Source organism: Bufo gargarizans, chromosome 10 (genome assembly GCF_014858855.1).
Source record: "Bufo gargarizans isolate SCDJY-AF-19 chromosome 10, ASM1485885v1, whole genome shotgun sequence".
NCBI lineage: Eukaryota > Metazoa > Chordata > Amphibia > Anura > Bufonidae > Bufo > Bufo gargarizans.
This window is the reverse complement of record NC_058089.1, coordinates 86490710-86517532: the sequence shown is the minus strand read 5'-3', so window position 1 is coordinate 86517532 and position 26823 is coordinate 86490710. Positions and strand designations below refer to the sequence as shown.

The following is a 26823-nucleotide window of genomic DNA, read 5'->3' as shown; positions in this document are numbered from 1 at the left end:
GATCTATTTGCAATGGACTAAAAATATAGTGTAGAATGTTGGCAATTTACTATAATACTTTCTAAAAATATTGGAGGGGCTGTTTTAAAGGAAACAAATATAGGAGATATAATCATTCAGTCCCTGCGGTTTTATAGTCCGCAGCATGAAAATCCATTGGGTTTCCTTACGAAGTAATACATTATCAATATCCACTCCTCTGGGGGACAGTCTCACATGTTCAATGCCTTGAAAGGTGACACAGTTTACAGTGCCTGGATGCTGTTGGTGTACGTGTAGTGCAATGGGAGGGTCAGATGATTTAACGTTGTCCCGGAGGTGTTCCCCAATCCGCCTCCTGAATTCACGCTTCGTTTTGCCCACGTATTTTTTTTTTTACAAACACAAGTGGCAACGTAGACAACTCCCATTGTTTTACAATTAATGAACGAGCGGATGCTGTAACTGCGTCCAGTAACAGAACACGTCACAGCATCGCCTCTTCTGAACGCAGGGCAAGCCACGCAACCATCACATTTAAAAGTACCTTTAGGTACCTAAGCGAGTAGCGTATTGGTAGCCATGGGTTTTCTGTACATATTGGTTACCAATTTGTGTGATGAATCAATACTCACAGAAATATCTAGAAAAATCAAACAGGTGTCACTGATCTCGCTAGCGAAAAATAGACCTAGACCATTGATGTTCAGTGCTGAGACAAACTCGCTGAACATAGTCTGTGTCCCCTTCCAGAGGATAAACACATCATCGATGTACCTCATCCATAATAAAATGGATGAGGTCAATCGTTCCATGGCTTCACTGAAGACCACTTCTCGTTCCCACCAACCCAGGTAGAAATTGGCGAAAGTTGAGGCACAAGGGCTCCCCATTGCCACTCCCCTGAGCTGGTGGTAGATCCGCCGGTCAAACAGAAAGATCCAGAATGAATTGCAACAGTTGTACCACAAATTCATTGTATTGCGTGGGATGCAAGCCTCTTTCCTTGAGGAAAGCCCTGACTGCCTCACATTCCATATCATGTGGGATTGAGCTGTACAGAGCTTCCACATCCAGACTCGCCAAAAGTGTGCCTTCCTCACAGTATACGTCATTCAGACGTCTAAGCATATTCATTGTATCTCTTACAAAGAATGGTAACCTGACCACAAAGTTACACAGTATTTTGTCCACATATACACTGATGTTCTCTGTAAGCCTACCAACCTGTGTATCTTGGGCAAACTGTAGAAGGTTGGCAAGATGGAATGCTCAGGTAACAAAAATGCAAAATCGGCTTTGCTGATCAGCCGTTGTCTCATAGCCAAATTGAGGAGACCAGTCAGTTCACATTGGGGTTGGACTCAAGTGTCCCATAACATGCGGTGTCACTTAGGATACGCATACACATTTCCTTATATCTCACTGTCCAACACTACTACATTACCCCCTTTATCGGAGGGTTTAATTATAATGCTTGTGTCATTCTGTAGTGTCTCTAGAGCAGTCTATTCCCCAGGAGAGAGGTTAGATGTACAGTAGGGTTGGTTATGCAATCTTAGTGACTTGAGCCTATCTGTTGTGGCCTTGAGGAAGGCATCTAGGGCAGAATAACCTGAGGGAGGTGGATTATTTTTGTACTTGGGCCTAAGTTCAGTGAAAGGACCAGTGCCTGCGTCTCTATGACCCTCATCAAAGAGGTCAGCGTGTAGCTTCACATCCTCTAATTCATCTTCTTCAATGCCCAATTGTGCGCACTCTTCTTTATCGTGCGTGAGGAAAAAATTCCCTCCTTTTGAGTTTTCTAATAAACAGATGAATATCTTTCACCCAATTAAATGGGTTGAATTTACAGTCAGGAATAAAAGATAAACCCCTGCGGAGTACTTCCATCTCAGATATTGTTAACAGACGTTTCTAAATATTAATAATCTGAAGTGGATCGGTATAATTATTGTATACTAAGGGTCCTTTCTGTTCCTGAGCTGATAGTCTATTGTTGGCAACACTGGTCCTAAACCCCCCCCCCCCCCTACTTCTTTGTCCTCTGTCACTTCTGCCACGTCCTCTGCTCCTGTTTGATCATCTACTTCTGCCTCTACCTACACCTCTTTTCATGCAGGATCCAGTGTCCGTGGTGGACTCTGGCGCTGTCAGACTCTGTTGAAGACTGGTCAGGTTCACTATCTTGATTCTTTGACTTTGGTTTGATATAGTCAAAGACCTTGCCGTCCTGGAAGTCCTTGGTATCTCTAACAAACTGATGGTGCTTTCTTTCTTTGAGATACCCTGTGAATATGGCTTCCTTTTATACAAAGTCAGGTGAGGAGGAGAATTTCTTAACGGTGTCTATACACTCCTGAAGTTCGTGTTTTTAGGTAAGATACCCTTCTCCTCCTCCAACAACAACTTCATTAATCAAAGGAAATCAGTAAAAGTCCTGGGGACATGTTCCCATCTTGACATTTATGGAATTATACACAGGATATGACATAAATGGCTCAAGAACAGGAATCCTCGACTCCCCTCTTGCAGCTCACATAATTCACAGCAGACGCAAGCTGAGAACAAGAGGACCCGAATTCTGGAGACGCACCAAGAGGCACAGATGCTCATGACATTGAAGCCTCTATACAAGTCAGACCACACATAGAATAAAAGGAAAAAAAAAATTATTCCAGCCCTGAAGGTTCGCAATAAAAAATATATTTCTTTATTTTCATCCATTAAAACAGTTCAAGTTGCACACAGTAGGACATTCCCCCGTACAATCGGTCAACACGTTTATTCCTGACTTCAAATAAAATGAAACCTCTTCCCTGTTTAAAGAGGCGACACACCTCAGGTGGTAACCTCATGTGGTCTAATCACCAGGAAAAGAAGGTTCACCAATAGGAAACAGGAATTAACCCATTCAGCATAGAATAAATTAAACACTGTTGGATATTCAGATACATGAATATGCACTAATATATACAGATTCTTATTTTATTTATTTTAATAAAAATACACATCTTACCGGGTATCTAGTCTGTAATAGGAAAATATAATAGGTTTCTCGATTTAATAATTTCCTAATATAATCACCCCCTCAATAAAGGTCTGAATGCTCTCTCTATTCCCTGGAAAGAGACTAGTAAAATCTCCCATATGGACATCTCTCAAAGGGGAAGTTAATACAAGGCTCTTACTAATGTATTGTGATTGTCCATATTCCTTCCTGCACTTTTAAAGGACCCAATGTTTGTTCTATATATTGTAGATTGCAGATAAGACAAGTAGCCAAATATACAACATGTGTAGTGTTGCAGTTAAAGGGTGGTGAGTCAATTAGGCTGGTCAGGGCTTCTCACATTATACTAGCTAATGCACAGATCCTCCGCTGGCACGTTTATCTAGGCCAGGGCTGGCCAACCTGCGACTTTTCAGCTGTTGCAAAACTACAACTCCCAGTATGCCCAGACTGCCTACAGCTATCAGCCTACAGCAGGGCATGGTGGGAATTGTAGTTTTACAACAGCGGGAGAGCTGCAGGTTGGCCATCCTGATCTGGGCCTATGAAAAGAGCAATAGATCCGTAATTCCAATCCTCCATCTATCATATTGATTACTTCGCAGGTAAACCCTTCCCTGTACAGCTGAAATTATTCAGTTGTTTGCTATAAATATTGAGTTTAAAAAAGGCCCTTTGTGATGAAAGTGTTCTTTTTAAAGGGCAGGGCTCCAGACTTAAAAAAATATCAAGGAGCCATTGGCTCCTAACCTGAAAAATGTAGGAGCCAAATTTTAATTTTTAGTGCCAAATTTAAAATACATATCATTCCGGTATACTTAAAAAAAAAAAAAAAAAAAAAAAAAAACACGTCTTACCTAGGGTTGTCACGATACCAAAATTGTTACTCGATTTCGATACCATAAAAAAGTATTGCAATACTTGATACCACGCGAAAAAAATAAAACACCAAAAAAGGTGTGTGCATTCCACATTTTATGGAACGTCTGGACCATAATAGAACAGTCCGATCCTAATTTTTGTCGGGACAAAGGGACTAAAAAATGGCAAATTGCACGGTTTTTATTTTCTGCTACGGTGTTCACCGCATAGGATATTTTAAAATATTTTAATAGTTCACACTTTTTCGGGCGTGGTGATATGTAATTTCCCCCCTTAGGGGCTAGAACCTGGGATCTTTCATCCCTTGTCCTATTCACCATGATAGAGCTCTATTAGGGTGAATAGGACCTCACACTGTCCCTGCTGCCCTGTGGATAGTACACACAGCAGCAGGGAGTTGACTATGGCAGCCAGGGCTTCAGTAGCCGATCGGAGCCCCAGGATTACACTGCTGGGGCTCCGATCAGAACTGCCACTGCCACCAATGATTATAATACTTGGGGGGGCGCACTGCACCACCAATGATTCTACTTTATAAAACTGGGGTTGTGGGGGGGGTCGGTGCACTGTGCCACCAATGAATATAGTTTATGCTTAATCAAAACGCAGGCTGCGCTGCCTCTATGACTGCGCGCTGCTGCTTATAACCCCTCAGGTGCGGCTGCCTCCTTCTCCCCTGTGCTGTTGAGAAGAACATGGCGCGCTGACAGAAGTGCGTCCCATGTCAGTTCCTCGTGTGTGAGAGGCAGAGCAGCGGAGGGTCTTCTAGGCACACATGGCGACAAGACTACAAAGTCTTGTCGCCATTTAGCAATTCTAAGTCCCATTGGCGACCATTTTGGTCGCCATCTGGAGCCCTGAAGGGTTTTCCTTTCTTAGGGCAGATCCGACTGACTGCACCCCTGCTCATCCGTGGTTTGTAGAGGCTGATAGATGCTGGAACAGCACTGGTTACTGCCACGCTGTGTCATTTAACAATCTAGGCTTCTTTTCTCTAAACTCTAACCACTATTAATTCTTCACAGATTGTAGCACACTAGAGTGCTTGAAGACTACCACAGCAAGGCAAGGGGCGCTGTTACCATGTGGCAGTTCACAAATACAGAAATGCTCTGGTAGAAATCCTCATGCTTAAAGGGGTGCCTGTAGTGGAACCTCCAGAAAAGGCCGGCTCTGTCCATCACTGGCTGAGATGGGTGACCTCTACGACCGGGGACTGGCTCAGCAGGCCTTTCTGGGGTGTCGATCAGGTACCAAAAAAGGAGCGCAGTGGGGACTGGACCACCATCAGAATGGCAGCAGTGGGGGGATCAGGGATTCTATTTTTTTGTTAACTCTTACTGTTTTTTTTTTAGTTTCCCTCCCCTGGAAAACCCCTTTAACCCATCTTCTCACATACATTCTACATAAGGATCTTTACATGTCTTGAAATAATGGATTCTCTAATTAATAATAACTAGCCGAAGGACCCATCTTTGCACGGGTATATTTCATTTAATGTTTGTGTGTGTCGTTAAAAGATATCGACAATATCCCCCATAACAGTGAACTCCACAGTCCCCCACCCCTTAACTGACCCGCCACTTTAAAATGGGACCTCCACAACAGCCTATCCCCTTAACTTTGACCTTCACAGCAGCCCGCCCCTTTAACAGTCAGTTCCACAGCACCCCACTCCCTTGACCGTCACCTGCTCAGGGGCCCGCCCCCTTAACAGTGACCTCCACAGTATCCTGCTGCCTTAACAGTGACCTCCACAGTACCCTGCTGCCTTAACAGTGACCTCCACAGTACCCTGCTGCCTTAACAGTGACCTCCACAGTACCCTGCTGCCTTAACAGTGACCTCCACAGTACCCTACTGCCTTAACAGTGACCTCCACAGTACCCTGCTGCCTTAACAGTGACCTCCACAGTATCCTGCTGCCTTAACAGTGACCTCCACAGTACCCTGCTGCCTTAACAGTGACCTTCACAGTATCCTGCTGCCTTAACAGTGACCTCCACAGTATCCTGCTGCCTTAACAGTGACCTCCACAGTATCCTGCTGCCTTAACAGTGACCTCCACAGTATCCTGCTGCCTTAACAGTGACCTCCACAGTATCCTGCCGCCTTAACAGTGACCTCCACAGTATCCTGCCGCCTTAACAGTGACCTCCACAGTATCCTGCTGCCTTAACAGTGACCTCCACAGTATCCTGCCGCCTTAACAGTGACCTCCACAGTATCCTGCTGCCTTAACAGTGACCTCCACAGTATCCTGCTGCCTTAACATTGACCTCCACAGTATCCTGCTGCCTTAACATTGACCTCCACAGTACCCTGCCCCCTTAACAGTGACCTCCACAGTATCCTGCTGCCTTAACATTGACCTCCACAGTACCCTGCCCCCTTAACAGTGACCTCCACAGCGCCCTGCCCCTTTAATGTTAGGACTACACGACGACATGTGTCGCGAGACATTTTGTCTCAATTTTTATGATAGGCTATGGAGTCGCACTGCGACATGTGACATATGCGGCATGACAGTCACCAAAAATCCATCCAAGATGGATTTTTCTGCGACTGTCGCGTCTCAGTATGTCACATGTTGCAGTGCGACTCCATAGCCTATCATTATAAAAATTGTTGTGCGACATCAATGTCGCATGACACGTGTCGTGCGACTTATTGCCTAAAGCTGACCTATAGCGGTGAAGAAAAATGGCTGGGTTGTTATGGAAACCTGGAGTAAAACTGTGTGTATGTGGCTGATAAGGGACATGTGATCGTGTGTATGGCAGTTTGATATGAAGAGAAAGACTTGCAGGCTTGTATTGGCTGATGCAGGTCATTTTTTGGGAATATCTCAGGAACGGTACGTCCCAGAGAGCCGAGACCCGGTCTCAAACCTTGCCGGACACCTGATTGTACCTGTGTGTCAAATTTGGTGATCAGTACAGTTGTTTGGTCGTGCATAAAGAAGAGACGTTGGGACAGACAGAAACTCATTGTGTACCGGCATGTTACCTCCACAGTATTCTTTCCCAGATAGTAAGTGATATGTGCACCAAGTTTAGAAGAAATTGATCGATGAGTTTTTGAGTTACAGAGCAGTGTGTAGCAAAAACAGTTGGCGCATACAAACTCCATGCAGCTGCTGTGGGGGGCGTATGACCCCCACACCATTTCTTTCCAGGTAGCAAGGGATGTGTATACCAAGTTTAGTTTAAATTGATGGTTGCGTTTTTGAGTTATCACAGAACACACACACACACACACATATACATACATATATACACACACACACACACACCCTTTATATATATATATATATATATATATAGAATATATGTTAATTAAATAAACTTTTATTCAACAAATATTATCTTCGAAGAAGAAGAGCCACCAAATATCCAGCTGTAGAAACCCGACAGGCCTGGACCAGGACCATGATTTGCAGAAGGAATCTACACACATTGTTGCTTCACCTTCTATTGCTCTTTAATAAGGTCACTGGAGTCCACGGGCGCCTTTAAGCTGGACTCTAACCCTGGGAGACTGCTTCGCTTTCGAGCGGCGGTTTCAATCTTTTGCACCAGTTCAACATCCCAGGCGTGCGTGACAAAACTCACTACCATACCGCTACTCTCGCTGCCGACGCGACCCACCCTTCCTGCCCTGTGTAAGTAGTCCTCCAAAGCGGGAGGAAAATCATAATTGACTACGGTGTCCACCCTGAGACTGTCCAGCCCTCGTGAGGCGATGTCAGTGCAGACCAACACGTCCCACTCGCCCTTCTGAAAGCTCTCAAAGATACCGGAACGCATGTCTGCTGGCATCTGGCCATGAAGCCTGGCGTGCTTGATGCCATGGTCATCCAGTATATAACCAAGCCAGTTCACTGTGCCCGAGCTGTTACAAAAGACCAGAACTCCTTTGCCCGGTTTCTCCGCAACCTGTATCTTCAGCAGCTCCAGAAGTTCGGTGGTTTTTTCCAGTCCCTTCAATTTTTTGAACACCTGCTGAACATGGGGCATTAGGAAATGCAGTCTCTTGCTTTTGATGGTGTCAATGCTGCCAAGATCCGTCACCTTACTCAGGACCTTGGCAACACCTCGGGGGAAGGTGGCTCCAATCACTGCCAGCTGGGCTTTCCTATCGGGCCCCTGCAGATCACTAGCCCGAGAGGCGATTTGGGCGTGCATGAGAATCGCCTCAACCAGTTCACAGAAGGTCTCGTCGAACAGCGTGTCAGCCTCGTCCAGAACAAAGTAATGAAGATCGGACAGGCCGAGCTTGCCCCACTTCAAGGCCTTCAAGAGGGCACCGGGCGTAGCCACCAATATGTCCAATGGACCGCCACCGAGCTGCCTCTCCACAGCTCTGCGCCCATGACCTCCGCCCACAAACCTTACGGATAAACCCAACTGGGCGCAAAGTCTTTTAGCCACAGAGGCCACCTGGCCTCCGAGTTCTCTGGAGGGAACCAGGACCAGGCTCCGAGGGTCCGGGGAGGTGATGTCGTCCTGGCACAGGAGTCTGTGTATTATAGGGGCTATATAGGCCAGGGTTTTACCACTGCCGGTCTCGGAGGCGCACAGCACGTTCTTGCCATGTAGCAGAGGAGGGATGGTCTGGTTCTGGATCCAGGTGGGGGTCGTGATGCCCTGAGAGTCCAGAGCCGACACCAGTCTGGGATCCAGAGGAAGAGAGTGAAAGGTTCCCTCTGTCTCCGGCCAGGGGCGCTGTTCCCGCTGCCTGTTAATGGTGAAGTGGTCTCCACGGGACTGCCTGTGCTTCCAGCCGCGGCTCACCAGAGGCGGCAGCTCCCAGAGGCCGCACGTCTCACGGGAGAACTGGTTCAGCTCTCGCCTACGGGAGCTAATCAGCAGTTTGCCGGCCCGGGGAACCGGTACCGCTCCGGTCTGCTGCTTCTCCCTGCTCTCCAGGAACTGCAGGGTCCGACGCGGGAGGCGAATCACCGGGAGATCGCTGGGGGTAGAATAGCGGAGAAAACGCACCAGCTTCGGGCTCCACGCCCGTAAATAACTGACACAAAACGGATGCATAACGCACAGAGGTCTGTGCTGCACATGGACGTGTCAGGAAACAGGCGTCCCCTAGTGATGACGTGCCGGGCGCACAGGACGTGACGTCATGCCCTAGCGTAAACAGAACGCCGCTGAGTCTGACCGGCGCACGTGCTGTTCCGGAGCCGCGGAGTGACGTGAGGAGAGCACGTCACTGCAGCTGCTGAAGAACCTCTTCCCGAAGAAAGAGGCAGCACTAGAGGTGACCCGGCGGTAGGTGAAGCGTCAGCGATAAGCAGTGCTGTAGTGACTCCCTTCTGTGTCATTGTCAGAATGTGTGCTGTCATAAGGGTAACCCCTTAAAGGGGGATTCTAGGTTAGTGGTGAGCGAATAGACTTTATTCATATATCAGCCTGCTTGAGCAGGGAGGGTGAGGGTCTGGTCCTGCTGCTCAAGCGTCTCCCCCCCTCCCCTTTTATTGACTGGGCCAGACATCTCGCCTGGCGCTGTCAATATCGCACCTAGCAGCGCAAGCGCAGACGCCAACTGTGTATGCACCGCTGACGCCTGTGTGAACCTGGAAGTGTAACAGCGCATGCACAGTCAGGATCTGCACGGGTTAGGTAGTAGCAGCAGACCTCTACTTAGAGCAATGGCGCAGACGCGAGATTGATCAATCCAGGCGAGATGTCTGGCCCTGTTGGTCGAGGAGGAGGGAGTCTCCTGAGCCCCTCGCTGTATAAGGGTGGTTTCACATCAGCGTTAGTAATTCAGTTATATTGTCCCATTCCATTATAACGGAATTTAAGGACGGAATGCAAAACGCAACCCATTAAGGCCTCTTTCACATGGGCGTGTGCGCCCCGTGGTCGTGCTGCGGGCCGCAATGCACGAACACACTCCGTGGGGCAGCCACAGCGGATCGCGGACCCATTTACTTGAATGGGTCCGCCATCCGGCCGTTCCGCAAAAAGTTAGGACATGTTCTATCTTTTTGCGGAACGGAAGTACGGGACGAAACCCCACGGAAGCACTCTGTAGTGCTTCCGTAGGGTTCCGTTCCGCATCTCTGGATTTGCGGACCCATTGAAGTGAATGGGTCCGCATCCGTGATGTGGAATGCCCACGGAACTGTACCCGTGTATTGTGGATCCGCAAATGCGGCCCGCAATACGGCAATGGGGCGCACACGCCCGTGTGCAAGAGGCCTAAGTGTCATTGACGTTCCCGTGCCAGGAGATCAGAGAGACTGGCAACACGTGGTTTGATCTGACAGGATCCTTGTGGATCATTTCGTGTCTGTGTTGTTTCTGGTAATGACCTCACCCCTTACCTCAGGTGATGGTCAGTTCGCAGTGTTCGCCAGCGATCAAATGCGGGCTGCCATCTTTAGTAAGGTAGACTCACCCGTCCGGCGATGCTTACCTGTGTCGGGAGCCGGTCTGAAATCAGATGCAGTCACCGGGAGCAGGCAGTTCCGAGAACAGCCCGATGAAGGCCCCCAGCGGCTGTTCTCGGAACTGCCTGCTCCCGGTGACCGCATTTGATTTCAGACCGGCTCCAGGAACAGGCACAGGTAAGGACTTACCTGTGCATCGCCGGACGGGTGAGTCTAACCTTACTAAAGATGGCAGCCCGCATGTGATCGCTGGCGAACACTGCGAACTGAACATCACTGGTTGCTTATGTGGTCATTTCACCTTCCCTATTTATTGTGGCTTCTCCCACCATGCTGGGCGGTTTATAGCTTCAGTCTTGTTGTGGATTGCTGGTGTTTGGATCTCGGCGGAGGTCCTGTGCGTCCATAGCCATTTGAAGTTAAGTTTATAGGTAAGTGAGACCGCGTGTGTTTCAATCCTCCAGAATACAGGTATAACCACTCTCACTATGCCTAAGAGAAGCCAGGTCCCACAGTCGTCCTTTGCTTTTAAAGATCCTATGGAACATCAAAGTGCGCTAATGGTGAAGCACAGCTATTTTGATCTTAGTTTAAAGGGGTTCTGCACTTTGTTTAAACTGATGTTCTATCCTCTGGATAGATCATCAGCATCTGACCGGCGGGGGTCCGACACCCGGGACCCCCACGATGAGCTGTTTGAGAAGGCAGCTGCGCTCCAGCAGCGTCGCGGCCTTCTCACTTTTTACAGCAGGCCCAGTGACGTCACGACTAGTATCAACTAGCCTGGGCGGGGCTAAGCTCTGTTCACTTGAATGGAGCTTAGCCGCGCCCAGGCCAGTGATACTAGTCGTGACGTCACTGGGCCTGCTGTAAATAGTCAATGAGCACATGGGCGGCTTCCGTTTTTTGCGGTCCACAAACCGCGGATCCGCAAAAAACGGAACGGTCGTGTGCATGAGGCCTTAATCTTCTATATCAGCTCATATGGTATTATAATCCTAGGAAAAAAGTTCCTTCCAATCACTGTATATATAAAAGGGATTTATTGTACTCGCAAGTGTCTTTAAAAACTAGCGTTTTCAACAACAGTCCCGCGTCCTCAAAACGCTTGTTTTTAAAGACGCTTGTGAGTACAATGAATCCCTTTTATATACAGTGATTGGAAGGAACTTTTTTTCCTAGGATTATAATACCGTATGAGCTGATATAGAAGATTAAAGGAGACTTGAATTCACTTGATGTGCCTATAACCTGCATGCGCTTGTGAGTATAACAGCGTAATTTAAACTAAGATCAAAATAGCTGTGCTTCACCATTAGCGCATTTTGATGTTCCATAGGATGTTTTAAAGCAAAGGACGCCTGTGGGACCTGGCTTCTCTTTGGCATAGTGAGAGTGGTTATACCTGTATTCGGGAACATTGAAACACGCGCGGTCTCACTTACCTACAAATGCTCTGTGTGAATTGAACCCACGTCATTTTGGAGACTCGCTGCACATTCCATCGAATTACGGACTGTATTTATTATTTGAAGTTAAGTTTCTCCTTCCCCTGTTGTTTATTGTTGGCGTTTTCTTGTTTTGCTTTTTCCTGCCATTTGTGTTTAGGCCTGAGGAAGACTCCTGTTCGTCCTACCGTCTGGAGGAACAGGTTGTCTCTTGTTCTGACATTAGTACCATGGTCCTACAGGGTGAGTTAGGACTTTAGGTTCCTGTGTATGAACTCACCTACCTCTGGAGTCAGTCAGGACTTTGATTAGGGTTTCTCTAGGCGGTGACCTGCTCCTTTCCCTAGTTTCCTCACCCCTTTCCTTCCTACATTCGGTGTGGGTTTCCCACATTTTGCTCTGCCCTAATACATTTCTAGTGGCACAAATAACAGTTCAGTTTTTTTCCGTTATGTTTCATCCTGTCGACATTACTTAAAAACTGAACTGTTATTTGTGCCCATAGAAATGTATTAGAATGTTTAACAGAAAATAAGATTGGGTCTTATATTATTTTTTTTCTCCGAAAAAAGGGTTAGGGCTTATTATTGGGGTAGGGCTTATTTTGGCTCCATGAACATATTTATATAGACACATGCCAATTACAGAGCATTCCCTGGCCTGGACAGTCATATTTAATATAAACACTATAACCCCCCTCATCCATATGAATGCACCCAAATACTGCAGTACATAGGTGCATTCCGATGGATGAGGGGGGTTATAGTCATATTTGCCACACATTTTTTTTTATTCTGGTACCATATATAGCCCCTAAGCTGTCCTTAACCAAGGGACCTAGGCAGCAATCTACAGTACCAGGGAGAGCAGAGACGGCACAGGAGAGATGTAGGGAGCAGAGAGGAGAAGGAGATCCTCCTTCATGTAAGTAAGAACGTGCGGGCTGGCGGCAGTACAGGGCATACAGAGAAGCCGCCAGCCTGCCCAACGTGAAAGTGAAGGGAAGCGCGGGCTACTGGCATAATTTAGCATTTAGTGAAGCCGCCAGCCCGCCCTTCAGGTGACGCTTAGTGCCGCAATGTATACGCTTAAGGCCATTCACTGAAGCCTGCGCTGCCCGCCCACAGTTTCATGGCAGCTCAGGAGCCATTAGTGAGCGCTCCTCAGCTGCTGCAGCCGCACATTCCCCCCACCTTCCCTTTATATAAAATAAAATACGGCTGTATCTAGGGCTTATTTTTAGAGTAGGGCTTATATTTTAAAAAACCCTGCAAAATAGCGCTAGGGCTAATTATCGGGGAAACACGGTAGCTCTTAAAGGGTTCTGTTATATTCCGTTATTACTCTAACGGAGCGCTATAATGGAATTAGGAACTTAGATGCGAACCCGCCCTTGGGAGGCAGATTTTTTAACGAGTTTGATTGGTACAAATCTATTGGCTCATCGCTATTCCCGATTCAAACTTTTACGTCATATCTGTAGAACATAGCATTTGTGTCTGCATACAAGCGGGAGTCGAGTGAAGTGCGCTGCCAGATGTATTTAGGGCATTTCAAAGCCCCACCTATTTTTGTGATTCAGAGAACTTATGGGGGCCGGGGCTGTATATAATGACGTCCCATCCCAGCGCCACCTATACTTAGAGGGCATGGAGGGCTGCATTCTGGGAGAAGTGCCAGCATGGAGGGCTGCATTGCCGAGAAGTGCCAGCTCCTCCAGGAGGTCTCCTGGATGTTTCTGGAAAGTTGGCAGGTATGAATGTCTGAGATACCACCCGTCTCTAGCACAGGTCATCTGTGGAACCTCTCCAACCTGGACGGAGGTGGTCAGACCTATGGAAACTCCTTTCACTTGTATTGGGGCCTGGGGATGAGAATTCTGAAAATGTTATTCACTTGGCTGCTACGTCAAACATTGTGGATTATCTGCAGTGTATCTGCCCCATGGGAACATACCCTATCAGTGAGAGAAGGGAGGGGGAGCGCAGAGAGAGCTGTCAGAAACAGGAGAAGGACTCCTGAGGACGGCGGAGTTGTAATCACACTGCTTGCCGCTGCAATGTAGATGGCAAGCAGTGAAGAGAACACAGCGCTGCGTTCTCTTCAAACTGCTTAAGGGTGGGGGTGCCGGCAATCAGACCCTGCGCCGGTCTGATATTGATGACCTATCCTGAGGATAGGTAATCAGTATAAAAAAGTGGACAACCCCTTTAACTCTTCTATGGGATTAAACTAAACCAGTTAGCCTTGGCTCCCCATGCTCATCATTGGGTTTTGCGTGCCTCATACACTGGTTCACCATTTGTCCTTCTTTTGACCACTTGTAAGTACTAACACTGTAGACACCCCACAAGACACCCCGTTTTGAAGATGGCCTGACCCAGTCAAATAACCATCACAATTCGGGCACGACAATGTAAGTCAATGGGGACGGATCCGTTTGACGTTGACACAATATGATGCAATTGCAAACGGATCCGTCCCCCATTGACTTTCAATGTAAAGTCAGGAGTCCCTATTAATATACCATCGGATCAGAGTTTTCTCCAATCCGATGGTATATTTTAACTTGAAGTGTCCCCATCACCATGGGAACGCCTCTATGTTAGAATATACCATCGGATTTGAGTAAGATCGTGAAATCTCAGATCCAACAGTATGTTCTAACACAGAGGCGGTCCCATAGTGATGGGGACGCTTCAAGTTAGAATAGACTAAGAACTGTGTACATAACTGCCCCCTGCTGCCTGGCACCACCCGATCTCTTACAGGGGGCTGTGATCCGCACAATTAACCCCTCAGGTGCCAGGTAGCAAGGGCCAGACCCCCCCCCTCCCTCCCCAGTATTAAAAGCATTGGTGGCCAGTGCGGCCTCCCCCCCCCCCCCCCCATCATTGGTGGCAGCGGAGCGGCATTTCCGATTGGAGTCCCAGTTTAATCGCTGGGGCTCAGATCGGTTACCATGGCAGCCAGGACGTTACTGCAGTCCTGGCTGCCATGGTTACTTAGCTTATACTTACCTGGGCTGTCTGTGGCCGGCCGGCGCTCCTCCTACTGGTAAGTGACAGGTCTGTGCGGCGCATCCTGGGGAGGGAGGGGGGGGGGCGCACTGGCCACCAATGCTTTTGACACTGGGGAGGGAGGGGGGGGTCTGGCCCTTGCTGCTCTGTCTGTGCAGATACCAGACGGATCCACACCTAGCGCAAGTGTGAAAGTAGCCTTAGTTGGGATTATCGCCTCTTCTACTGGTCAGGACTCTGCCCTCTAAAGGAACATCTTTTAGCAAATCAGTGAAAAAAATGTCTCAAGGATCATTGAAAAGGGTTTAGGTGGAAACCCTTCTGTGTGGAGGGCCTGGTTTGATCCTTGCTATGGGGCCCTTACTTCTCTATGTACGCCACTGAGTGACAGTGCTGGGATTTGCAGCTTTGTCCCATTCACTTGAAGACTAATCAGTCAAGGCGCCTGTGATCATTTCATTTTCTGTTTTGTTTAGGAACTGCCATAATGGTGCTGTCGTTCTGTGATAAGCTCATCCTGGCTCCGATGGTTCGTGTGGGAACTTTGCCTATGCGACTTCTTGCTTTAGATTATGGTGCGGACATAGTATACTGCGAGGTAAGCATGAGTCTTTTTTAACTATTCCATCATGTTAGCTATTTAAGAAGTATATACGTGTGTATATCTAATATACATGTGAAAACATATTTATATATACCGTATATATGTATGTTCTTATATACTATGTACGTGTGGTTATTGTACGCCTTCAGCAGGAAGACTGAGTGGGAGATAGCTGGACAAGATAAGAAAGTCCAGGCCTTATTCACATGTCTAGGTCTGTTTGCATCTGTGACCCATCACCCATGACCATCTTCATGCCACGTCCATTTTTTTCCCCATGGGTTCATATTTTGCCCTCCATATGTCATCTCTTCTTTCATATTTGTGAAGAAATATGGAAGATGGACTATTTGCATTGAATTTATGTAAATTACCCCATTTTTTTTTTTGTACCATAAGATGCACCTAGGGTTTAGAGGAGAAAAATAAGAAAACATTTTTTTCCTCAGATCAGATTCCCATATCGGACCCTAAATCCTCATCAGACCTCAGATCAGACCCCCATTCCGCATCAGACCTTCATTCTTCATCAAAACTTCATGCAGCCCACTTTTTGGAAAACTAGTTAGCGGGGCAGGAAACACTTTGCTGGTACTGTATTATGCTCCAGATTTCATGCACAAAAATCGGCATATAATATGGACTGTGTGCAGACACGCTAAATTTAATTTTGGCAGTCACTTTCTAGTAGCAAAAGCTTATAGGTCTGTGATCTCATGTTCTGCTTTTAGGCAACCTGCCCACATCAGGCCATCAGCTCGCTAGGAAAGTTCCACTTGTAGATGATCTTCTGGAAAGTAGAATTAGAATATGAGTGTCTAATTGTTTGCTGAGCAATTTCATAGGCATCTCTAACTTTTTTAGGAAGAACTCAGAAAGCTTATTGGATCTTGGGTGAATACCACACATGTTAGTGACAGAGAACAAACCAAAGAAAATGTCTGAGATCTAAGGCTACTTTCACACCTGCGTTCGATCGGATCCGTTCTGAACGGATCCGCTCATATTAATGCAGACGATGGCTCCGTTCAGAACGGATCCGTCTGCATTAGAACTTAGAAAAATTTTCTAAGTGTGAAAGTAGCCTGAGCGGATCCGTTCAGACTTTACATTGAAAGTCAATGGGGGACGGATCCGCTTGAAGATTGAGCCATATGGTGTCATCTTCAAGCGGATCCGTCCCCATTGACTTACATTGTAAGTCGGAACGGATCCGCTCGCCTCCGCACGGCCAGGCGGACACCCGAACGCTGCTTGCAGCGTTCAGGTGTCCGCTCACTGAGCGGAGCGGAGGCTGAGCGCTGGCAGGCGGATGCATTCTCAGTGGATCCGCCTCCACTGAGAATGCATTAGGGCCAGACGGCTGCGTTCAGGGCCGCTTGTGAGCCCCTTCAAACGGAGCTCACGAGCGGACACCTGAACGCAGGTGTGAAAGGAGCCTAAGGGTGCCCGTATAAGATACAGCTGAGTCGCGGTAATTGCTGCTGTGGCAGAAAATACACTCAGTTTATAGCGAATTGCTGCGGTTGTTCAGCAAGTACAGGTGATGCAGAATGCAGCAAGTCGCGGCAATCTGCATTTTTAGCTGCATGGTTGTCATCAACTCGGCACATTGTGTACAGACAGTCACCATTTGCGGCCTATTTCCACATTCCAAAATTCAGAACTTCTATTATTTTTCTGTCAGCGGAGCTGTATGGAAGTTTGTTTTCACAGGAAGAGTGGTATTTTTCAGTGGCTTCATTTTGGGGTACTTTGAACTTATTGACCTTTTGTGGGGAGAATAGAAACCGCCATTTTTTAAATTAGATTTTACATTTTGTGCAGAATGAACATCATGGTGCCTTTATTCAGTGGGTCCATAAGACTACAGCAGTAACAAATTTCTATAGTTTTTATTTTATTTTACTACTTTTACACAAAAAATGCACTTAAGAAATACTGTATTTTTCACTTTATTAGATGCACCCCAGGAAAATAAGAAAAAAATTATATTTTTGATCAGACCCCCATATCGGGTCCTCGGATCAGACCCCCATATCGGGTCCTCGGCTCAGACCCCCATATCGGGTCCTCGGCTCAGACCCCCATATCGGGTCCTCGGATCAGACCCCCATATCGGGTCCTCGGATCAGACCCCTTTTTTTTTCTGTTGTTGATGCTGTTTGAGGGAGTTGTAGCTGTATTTTTCACTGGTGCTATTTTGACCAATGGATACACAATTTTACCTCCGAATTTAACCCTGGCTTCCACAGGTGGGCATGGGTTTTTCCCCATGCTGCTAGCTGCACTGTGTGCTCTCAACCTAATGTGTATACCTGTACAATAAAAAAAACCTTTCAATATGCTGTAGTGACGTAGCAAAGGATTTCATTGTTGAGGGTCCAAGTGTGAACCTACCCTAAAGTCTCATGTGCACGACCGTATCCGGTCTACAGTCTGCAAAAAATGGATGCGGTCCGAGTGCATGCCACAATGTTCGTGGCACCCACTGTACGGGGTCAGGACAGTGCAGCGCGGGCCCCATCAAAGAAGACCAGGGCGGGTGAGTATCGAAAGTGCTTGCTGCGCTTCTTCCTTGCTCCTGGCACCCGATGCATACTAGTAAGCGCTTCCATAACCGCTCACTAGTATTCGCTTTATACGCATTATCAACAAGGTTGGATGCCGATACCGATAATGTGCAAAATCATTAATATCGGTACTTCCGATAATCGGTCAATCCCTAATTCAGACTGTTAGGTGTTTTTTGTTCAGTGACATCACCTTTATCTTGTTTTTACTTCCATTATGGAATTACAGAAAGGACATGGAACTTCACACTTTGGTAAATTTAAGTGAACATTGTCATCTACTCTAAAGTATTTGTCTTGAAACGACTTCATAAGTTACTGTTCATGATGTGTGCGCATATCCCTGTGTAATGGACTTTAATCTGGTTTCTTTTAGGAACTGGTGGATATAAAGATGTTGCAGTGTAAGCGAGTTGTTAATGGTAAGGTGACTTTAAATTTAATGGGGCTTTCTGACTTTGTTATACTGAGGATAGGTGATTAGTATCTGATCGGTGGGGGGCTGCCCAGATCAGCTGTTTTGAGGAGACTATGATGCTCCAGTGAGTGCAGCTGCTTTCTCACAGCTCACCAAGCGCAGCGTGCTACATTGTATAGCGGCTGTGCTTGGTATCGCAGCTCAGCCCCATTCATTTCAATGGGACTGAGCTGCTCCTAGGCCAGTGATGGCAAACCTTTTAGAGACAGAGTGCCCAAACAACTTACCGTATTTTTCACCCCATAAGACGCAAGTTTTTGAGGAGGAAAATAAGAAAAAATATATTTTTGACCAAAAGGAGTGCTTTTGGTGGGTTTGAACTAATGGCGGTCTGTGCATGACACTATTATGGGGGATCTGTGGATGATGCACTGTTATGGGGTCGGGGATCTGTGGATGGCACTGTTATGGGGGGGAGCTGTGGATGGCATTATGATGGTGGGGGGGATCTGTGGATGGCATTATGATGGTGGGGGGGATCTGTGGATGGCATTATGATGGTGGGGGGGATCTGTGGATGGCATTATGATGGTGGGGGGGATCTGTGGATGGCATTATGATGGTGGGGGGGATCTGTGGATGGCATTATGATGGTGGGGGGGATCTGTGGATGGTATTATGATGGTGGGGGGGATCTGTGGATGGCATTATGATGGTGGGGGGGATCTGTGGATGGCATTATGATGGTGGGGGGGATCTGTGGATGGCATTATGATGGTGGTGGGGGGGGATCTGTGGATGGCATTATGATGGTGGTGGGGGGGATCTGTGGATGGCATTATGATGGTGGGGGGGGGGAATCTGTGGATGGCATTATGATGGTGGGGGGGGATCTGTGGATGGCATTATGATGGTGGGGGGGGGGGGGATCTGTGGATGGCATTATGATGGGGGGGGGGATCTGTGGATGGCATTATGATGGTGGGCGGGATCTGTGGATGGCATTATGATGGTGGGGGGGATCTGTGGATGGCATTATGATGGTGGGGGGGATCTGTGGATGGCATTATGATGGTGGGGGGGGTCTGTGGATGGCACTGTTATGGGGTAGTGGATCTGTGGATGACACTGCTATATGTGTCATCCACAGATCCCCCCCCCCCCCCCCCCCCCCCCCCCCATAACAGTTCCATCCACAAATCCCGCCCCCCCCCCATCATTATCCCATCCACAGACACGTGCCTGCTCCGCCTACTTTATGAATGAAGTAGGCGGAGCAGGCACGTGACCTCAGTGCGTTACGGCCCCCTGCAGCCCGGCCTGCCTGCTAGCTGCTAGTGCTTACCACAGGAGCGTGACGTGTACCAGTAAGTACGGTACACATGGGGAGCAGGGGGTGCGCAGTTTAGATGTGATGATTAACACTACGTATACAGTACATACTGAGCGGCGGGGCCAGAGTACAGTGCCTGCACGGCCCCGCCGCTCTCCCCGCCTACTACAAACCCTCCTCACTAATACATTGTAGACTGCGATGTAAATTGCCAGTATTCGCCCCATAAGACGCAGGGGCACTTTCCCCCCACTTTTGGGGGGAAAAAGTGCATCTTATTGGGCGAAAAATACGGTATCTCCTGTCCACAGTAACAAGGCACAGATTTTTTTTGTGACTCACGCATTCCTATGGGATCACCGCTTCTCTGCTATCCTGGCCATGGCAGATATTGCACAACCAGTGTTGTCAGACCCCTATAGCAGAAGCTGATTAGCAATCTGAAGCAGCCATGCAGCTGCCCACATGGGCAGGGAGAGGAGGGGAGTGGTAGTAAAGGCAACAATGAGAGTAGCAGTTGAATAATGATCCTAATATACAGAGTGAGGCAGCGATGGGCACAAGCTGCCGATATAACAGTACCGATCTCACTGCTAATTAGCAATCCACCGCTGATGTTCCTGCTACGTGTTTGTCACGAGTTTGATAAAATTGCGGCGACATCTGTGATACAATCGCAATGTGTAAACACAATCTAAGATTAGAAAGACTCTGACAAAACACTATGTAGGGTTGTCATTTTTCAGCTATTTCCGATATATATCTACTGTTTGTACTTTTTATTTTTCCTGCAGAAGTCCTCCAGACAGTGGACTACGTTGCTCCCACAGAGAGAGTCATTTTTCAGACTTGTGAAAGAGAGAAAGATCGTCTTGTGTTTCAGATGGTATGAGCGTTCATGTAGGATGTTCAGAGAAGACAGCGGCAGATCGCTCTCCAGATTGTGTACATATGAATTATTATAGCATCAATATATGATGCTATATATTATACATAGCATACATTATACACCGTTTTCTTTGCTGCTTTCTGGGATTTCCTACCACAAGTTAAAAAACACATTGCAAATGGAGGCGGACTGTGTAAGGCTACTTTCACACTAGCATTGTTTAAATCCGGCGTTCAATTCCGACACCGGAACTGCCCGCCGGATCCGGAAAAACGTGGGGCCGTGCAGGCACTGTACTCTGGCCCCGCCGCTCAGTATGTACTGTATACGTAGTGTTAATCATCATATCTAAACTGCGCTCCCCATGTGTACCGTACTTACTGGTACACGTCACGCTCCTGTAGTAAGCACTAGCAGCTAGCAGGATTTTGATCACAATGAAAAAATGCATTGGAAAAAACGGATCTGCCATTTATGGACTTTAACTTTTTTTTTCACATTTTTCGGGTTTAACATGCAAAAGCCGGATCCGGTTTGACTGAACACACAGCGCCGGATCCGGCGTTAATGCAAGTCAATGGGAAAAAGGCCTGATCCGGCGTTCAGTCAAAGTGTTCAGGATTTTTGGCCGGAGGTAAAAATACAACATGCTACGGTTTTCTGAAAAGCCTGATCAGTCAAAAAGACTGAACTGAAGACATCCTGATGCATCCTGAGCGGATTACTCTCCATTCAGAATGCATTAGGATAAAACAAATCAGTTCTTTTCCGTATTTGAGCCCCTAGGACGGAACTCGGCGCCGGAAAAGAAAAACGCTAGTGTGAAAGTAGCCTAAGCAAATACAGTTCTGCTCCGTCACAGCCAGATGGTCATGTAGACCTGACTCGCCTAGCCTCCACCTAACTGCAGGGTTTTCTGCCCAGACATCTTTGGCTTTTCACATCAAAATCATGTATGTACATATGGCAGCCTGTCTGAAAAGTCACCTGAAAGTGTAGGTACATTTTATTTGTGTCCCTAATTGAATTAGCTGTATGTATAGAGGATGGATAAAAGCCTTGAATCCTGTATTTGGGCTTTACTTGTGATTTATGTTTCTATATGTCTATGTTTTCCTCTAGGGGACTTCTGATCCAGAAAGAGCACTGGCAGTTGCCAAACTTATGTAAGTTATTGTCTTTTTATTTATTTTTGTGTGTGTTTAATTTTGAGAACAGTAAAGAGAAATTAGTTCAAGTGTTACTGTCGTTTCGGTTTAGGCTATTTTTACATTTGCGGCAGAGGAATCCGTATGCAAACTGATGTCATTTGTCAGACGGATCAGGATCCTGATCAGTCTTAAAAATGCATTGCAAGAACGGATCCGCCTGTCCGTTTGATCCATTTCAATTTATTTTCACATTTTAAATGTGTTGCGCAGACCGGAAGGACGGATCCGGCATTCCGGTATTTTGAATGCCGAATCCGGCACTAATACATTCCAATGGAAAAAAATGCCTGCTCCGGCATTCAGGCAAGTGTTCAGTTTTTTTTGGCCGGAGATAAGGTTTTGTCTTTTGCCTGATCAGTCAAAAAGACTGAACTGAAGACATCCTGATGCATCCTGAACAGATTGCTCTCCATTCAGAATGCATGGGGATAAAACTGATCAGTTCTTTTCCGGTATAGAGCCCCTGTGACGGAACTCTATGCCGGAAAAGAAAAACGCTAGTGTGAAAGTACCCTTAAGGCTACATGCACACGACCGTATGCATTTTGCAGTCCGCAATTTGCGGATCTGTAATAATAAAAAACGGATGACAACCGCATTTTTTATTTTTATTTATTTTATATTTTTTTGCGGATCCATTGTAACAATGCCTAAAACGGACAAGAATAGGACATGTTCTATTTTATATTTTTTTGCAGGGCTACGGAACGGACATACTGATGTGGACAGCACACAGTGTGCTGTCCGCATTTTTTGCGGACCCATTGAAATTAATGGGTCCGCATCCTATCCGCAAAAAAAAAACGTAACGGACACGGAAACAAACAACGTCCGTGTGCATGAAGCTTAAAGAGTCTTCTTTGTCATCAGTCATCATTGCCACTGAGCGCTGAAGACGCCTGTGTGTAACAAGTCATATAGGCAGGGTGATAGGTAGTGATAGCTAGGACCCATATACACAGTCAGGGACTGGCGTAGTTAGAAGGGACAAGCTGGAAGCTTCTGTATGTTACCCACACGCGTCTTCAGTGCTCAGTGAAATGCTGAAGATGGACTCTGCTTGGCAACACAGTGAGAGCTTTGCTAAGAAGAATCTTTATACCTTTTTGGGTTTTTTTTAACACAAAGAAGTATTTTTCCCTAAAAAAGTATATTACGAAAATGTTTAACATCTCTGTCCTTACACTATATTAAAAAGACCCTGAGACTATAGTTACACTTTAAATTAAAGGGGTTGTCCAGCTTTCTGACTTTTCTTTGCATTTCAATACCAGCCTGTTGTACCTGTTGTAGTACTCACCTGCTCCCCGCTGCCCCGTTCCAGATAACTGGCTCCCTTCAGCTCTCTTCTGGTCCCTGTCCTGTAAACTTCTGGATGGACAGGGTCACCTGTGCCATTGCCGCCAATGAGTGGCCTCGGCGGTGATGTGTCCCCCCAAGTGGCTTGTGACCCAGCAGTGACCTGCTGCTTGGGGACACATCACCGCCGAGGACATTGGCAGCATGTGACCCTGTCCATCTGGAAGTTTACAGGATGGGAGCCAGAACAGAGCAGCGGGAAGCAGGCAAGTATTGTTTTTTTTAGGTACAGCAGGCTAGTGTTGAAAGTTAAAAAGTTGCAGCATTTGATATTTTACGTTTTTGATGATATTTACCTATTTATTATAAATGTTTGCACATTTAAAGGTTTATGTCAATTCGTAAAACGTGCCACTTTCTTATATACTTCTCGCAGCTGAGAGTTTGCTATTATACTGGACATTATCATCCAGTTCCAGCGATCCTCTGCATGGGTAACAGCCTGGACTCCGGTTTGCATTGGTCATTTATCATTGTATGAAATAAATCCATTGCTAGTTGGTAGTCGGCCTTAAAGGGGTTGTCTCATCTTAGACAATGGGGGCTTATCACTAGGATATGCCCCCATTGTCTGATAGGTGAAGGTCCCACTGCTGGGATCCGCACCTAGCTCCTAAACAGATTGCTCGGCTATTTCTGTTGGGCATATAGAAGTGAATGGGAGCGGTGGTCGGTCATGTGCGGTTCACTCTCATTCACTTCTATGGGGAGAGCCCTTGGTGGTGGCCGGACCAGAGTCCTCCAGCCACCACTTTGGGGCCCGCACCTATCGTTATGCCCCCATTGTCTTAGATGAGACAATTCCTTTAATGAGCGTCTTACATGGTTTAATCTACTGTTTTAGTTTGTCTGATGTGACAGTTTTTATTTTCCTCATGAGTTTACAGGACAGCAGTCCAGGAAGCTGGGACTTGTAGTCTTCCCTGCCTGTTTAGCTGTGTTTTCTGTGGCACTACCCTGAAGCAAACAAGATGGATGACAGAATTATTAAGTGACAAAATAGTGGCTGTGTACCCCAGACTGAAACTCTATGGGGGTCATTTACTTAATGACATATGCCGTTTTTCTGGCACACATCAGTTGCAGATTGCGGCGCAAAGGTTATTTGCGCTACGATCTGTAACTTTTCACACCAGGTCTAAAAAGGGTGTGTGGTGAGGGTGGGGAAGGGGATGGGCTGATGGGCCCATCTCATTTATCACTTTCTAGGCCTGTTTTAGGCGTAGGAAATGGTTTAGATTTAAGCCAGCAAGGAAGCTGTCTTACATTTAGACCTGCAGGGAATGCGCTGAAGTTATATAGAGGCCTGCGGCTCTACATAACTTAAGCGGATCCACCACCAGCGCAAGGCTTATTAGGACCGGCATCTAAAACGCTGTTCTCAATAAATGACCCCCTATTAGTCTGCAAAGCCAAAAATGTATTACCAATCACATTTTCCCACTTCTTAATTGAGGTCTACCCCAGGGAATTATATGATAGAGCAAGTACAATGTCTTGTAGGGCTAGCTCAGCTGAATGTAATGATATTTTTAACTTGGCGATCCATTAGCTGTTTAGTGCACCGAGGCTGGGCCCAGGTAACTTTGTGCACCCTTGCTCCTCCTGTTCATCTGAGCTAGCCCTACAAGACATTGGGGGCGATTTATCATCAGTTGCAAGCTTTGTGTTCGTGCATTTTTAAATGTGACTTTTTAAAAGGAAAAAAAAAAAAGTGCCTCTTTTTACGTCCGCCTCGCCACTTTTCCAAAAGGCAGCGCATGACAAGGGTGGGAAAAGGCGTAGCCAACAGCTGAGACACATTTATCTTCAATTATGCCAGTTTTCTGGCGCAAATGGAGCCAGAAATTTACAGCAGCTCAGTAGATTTTTGTTTAGGGGCACGGACTGCCAGATGATGCGCCTCATCATAAATTAGGCATATTCTTATGGCAGTGCAGAGGATACCAGGACTGGCGGATAAATCTCCCCCATTGTGCCTGGTTAACCTTGAGTTCTCTGGTGACATACTCCCTTTAACCTCCTCACAGTCACATTAAATGTGGAAAAACCCTCCCAACAAACACTATTTTAATTGTAACTTTTTAATATGTCTGCAGTAAATCTTGTTGGCGCACAACTCAGGGGACACTATTGTATTTTTAACCAATAATATTTTCCCCCTTTGTGTTCTAGTAGGCATAACTTTAAATTTTTTGTCCTAAATTTTTTTTATTTTGTGGGATCAGTTGTAGTTTTTTTAGGAACCATTTGGGGTATATATAGTGTAGTCAATAACTTTTATTATTTTATTTTTAGGGGGGGACGGCAATTTTAACATTACTTGGTAGAATTTATTTACGGCGCTCACTGTGTGGTAAAATAACATAATTTTATTATGTGGGTCACTACAGTGATGATAATGCCACATTTCTATATATTTATTTTTATTCTTCCTTTCCTCCTGCAGCTGTCAGATCTTCAGCTGCTCCTCCTCCAGACTGAAGGACTGCTGCTTTAGCGGCTTATATCTCTGGTTTGGTAGAAGACAGGATTATCTTCAGTACTTGGGAAGATATCACTGTTAGGCCTCTTTCACACGACCGTATGGCTTTTTTTCAGTGTTTTGCGGTCCGCTTTTCACGGATCCGTTGTTCAGTTTTTTTTGTTGTTTCCATTGTGTTTCTGTTCCGATTTTTCCATATGGCATATACAGTAATTACATAGAAAAAAATTGGGCTGGGCATTACATTTTCAATAGATGGTTCCGCAAAAACGGAACAGATACAGAAGACATACGGATGCATTTCCGTATGTGTTCCTTTTTTTTGCGAACCCATTGACTTGAATCAAGCCACAGAATGTTATTTGCGGGCAATAATAGGACATGTTCTATCTTTCAACGGAACGGAAATACAGAAACTGAATGCATTCGGCCGTAGAAATCTGGATGCAGTGAATGCAGCTGAAAGTGAAAATAAAAGATTTACCCTCCATTATTTCCGACTCTATTTCTAACAGTAATATCTCCTGCTTATCTTGGGCTAAGCTGTCCTTGACTATGCTGTCATTTGGGTCTTGTATAAAAGCCTAGAATGCCAGCTGCCAAACAAGACCAGGCCCATGCTTCTAGCTGCTACCAATCAGGAGATATCAGCAGCTAAAGCAGCCCCCCTGCCAGCTCTGGCAGAACAGTTAAAGGGGTTGTCCAGGTTCAGAGCTGAACCCAGACATGTCCGCTTCTTCTCCCGTATTCAGCCCCTTTGACATGAGCATCGGAGCATTTCATGCTCAGATGCTCTTCCTTGCACTGCGCTGTATCGCGCAAGGCAAGGGCTTTTTCTGCAGATCCGGTGATATACAGGGCTGTCCATGGGTAAGCTAGGAGGAGGCTTATTACTACCCCAAAACATACAAACATAAAAACAGATTAATAATAATAATATATTTCCTAAGATTGTTGGTCCAGTCATTTTTCTATTCAGACCCAGTGCTGTTTTCTCCTGGTTTACAGACCCATACAACCATTTCTCTAATACTGGAGCAGTGAGCAGAAACCAATGGATTTTTTTATGTTCATCCCAGTCGTCACCATGACTGCTCAGTAGGTAAAAGTTCACAAGACGTCCTGTATGAAATGTCGAGGGTAGCTTGGATCCTTCTAGATGGCTATGCCCTGTCCTCCTACGTCAAATACTGAAAT

General features: G+C 46.4%; 2 protein-coding genes across 3 annotated transcripts in view; one reads left to right on the top strand and one right to left on the bottom strand.

The window, feature by feature from the left end:
- Nucleotides 1-7214: 7214 nt before the first annotated feature.
- DDX28 (DEAD-box helicase 28) lies at nt 7215-9035 on the bottom strand. Its single transcript, XM_044270234.1, has one exon. It carries the CDS (start codon nt 8923-8925, stop codon nt 7348-7350), a length of 1578 nt encoding a protein of 525 aa, XP_044126169.1. The 5' UTR covers nt 8926-9035; the 3' UTR covers nt 7215-7347.
- DUS2 (dihydrouridine synthase 2) overlaps nt 9023-26823 on the top strand; it is a 60566-nt gene continuing 42765 nt past the window's right edge. For both annotated transcript variants that reach the window (XM_044270236.1, XM_044270235.1), the window contains exons 1-5: nt 9023-9159; nt 15231-15352; nt 18308-18353; nt 20477-20568; nt 21694-21737. In XM_044270236.1, the coding sequence (XP_044126171.1) occupies nt 15242-15352; nt 18308-18353; nt 20477-20568; nt 21694-21737 (293 nt within the window). In that variant the 5' untranslated portion in view covers nt 9023-9159; nt 15231-15241. The remainder of the gene's footprint in view (nt 9160-15230; nt 15353-18307; nt 18354-20476; nt 20569-21693; nt 21738-26823) is intronic.

Coding starts and splice junctions, on each gene's coding strand:
- DDX28 (XM_044270234.1), bottom strand. CDS start 8,925: ATGCATCCGTTTTGTGTCAGTTATTTACGGGCGTGGAGCCCGAAGCTG.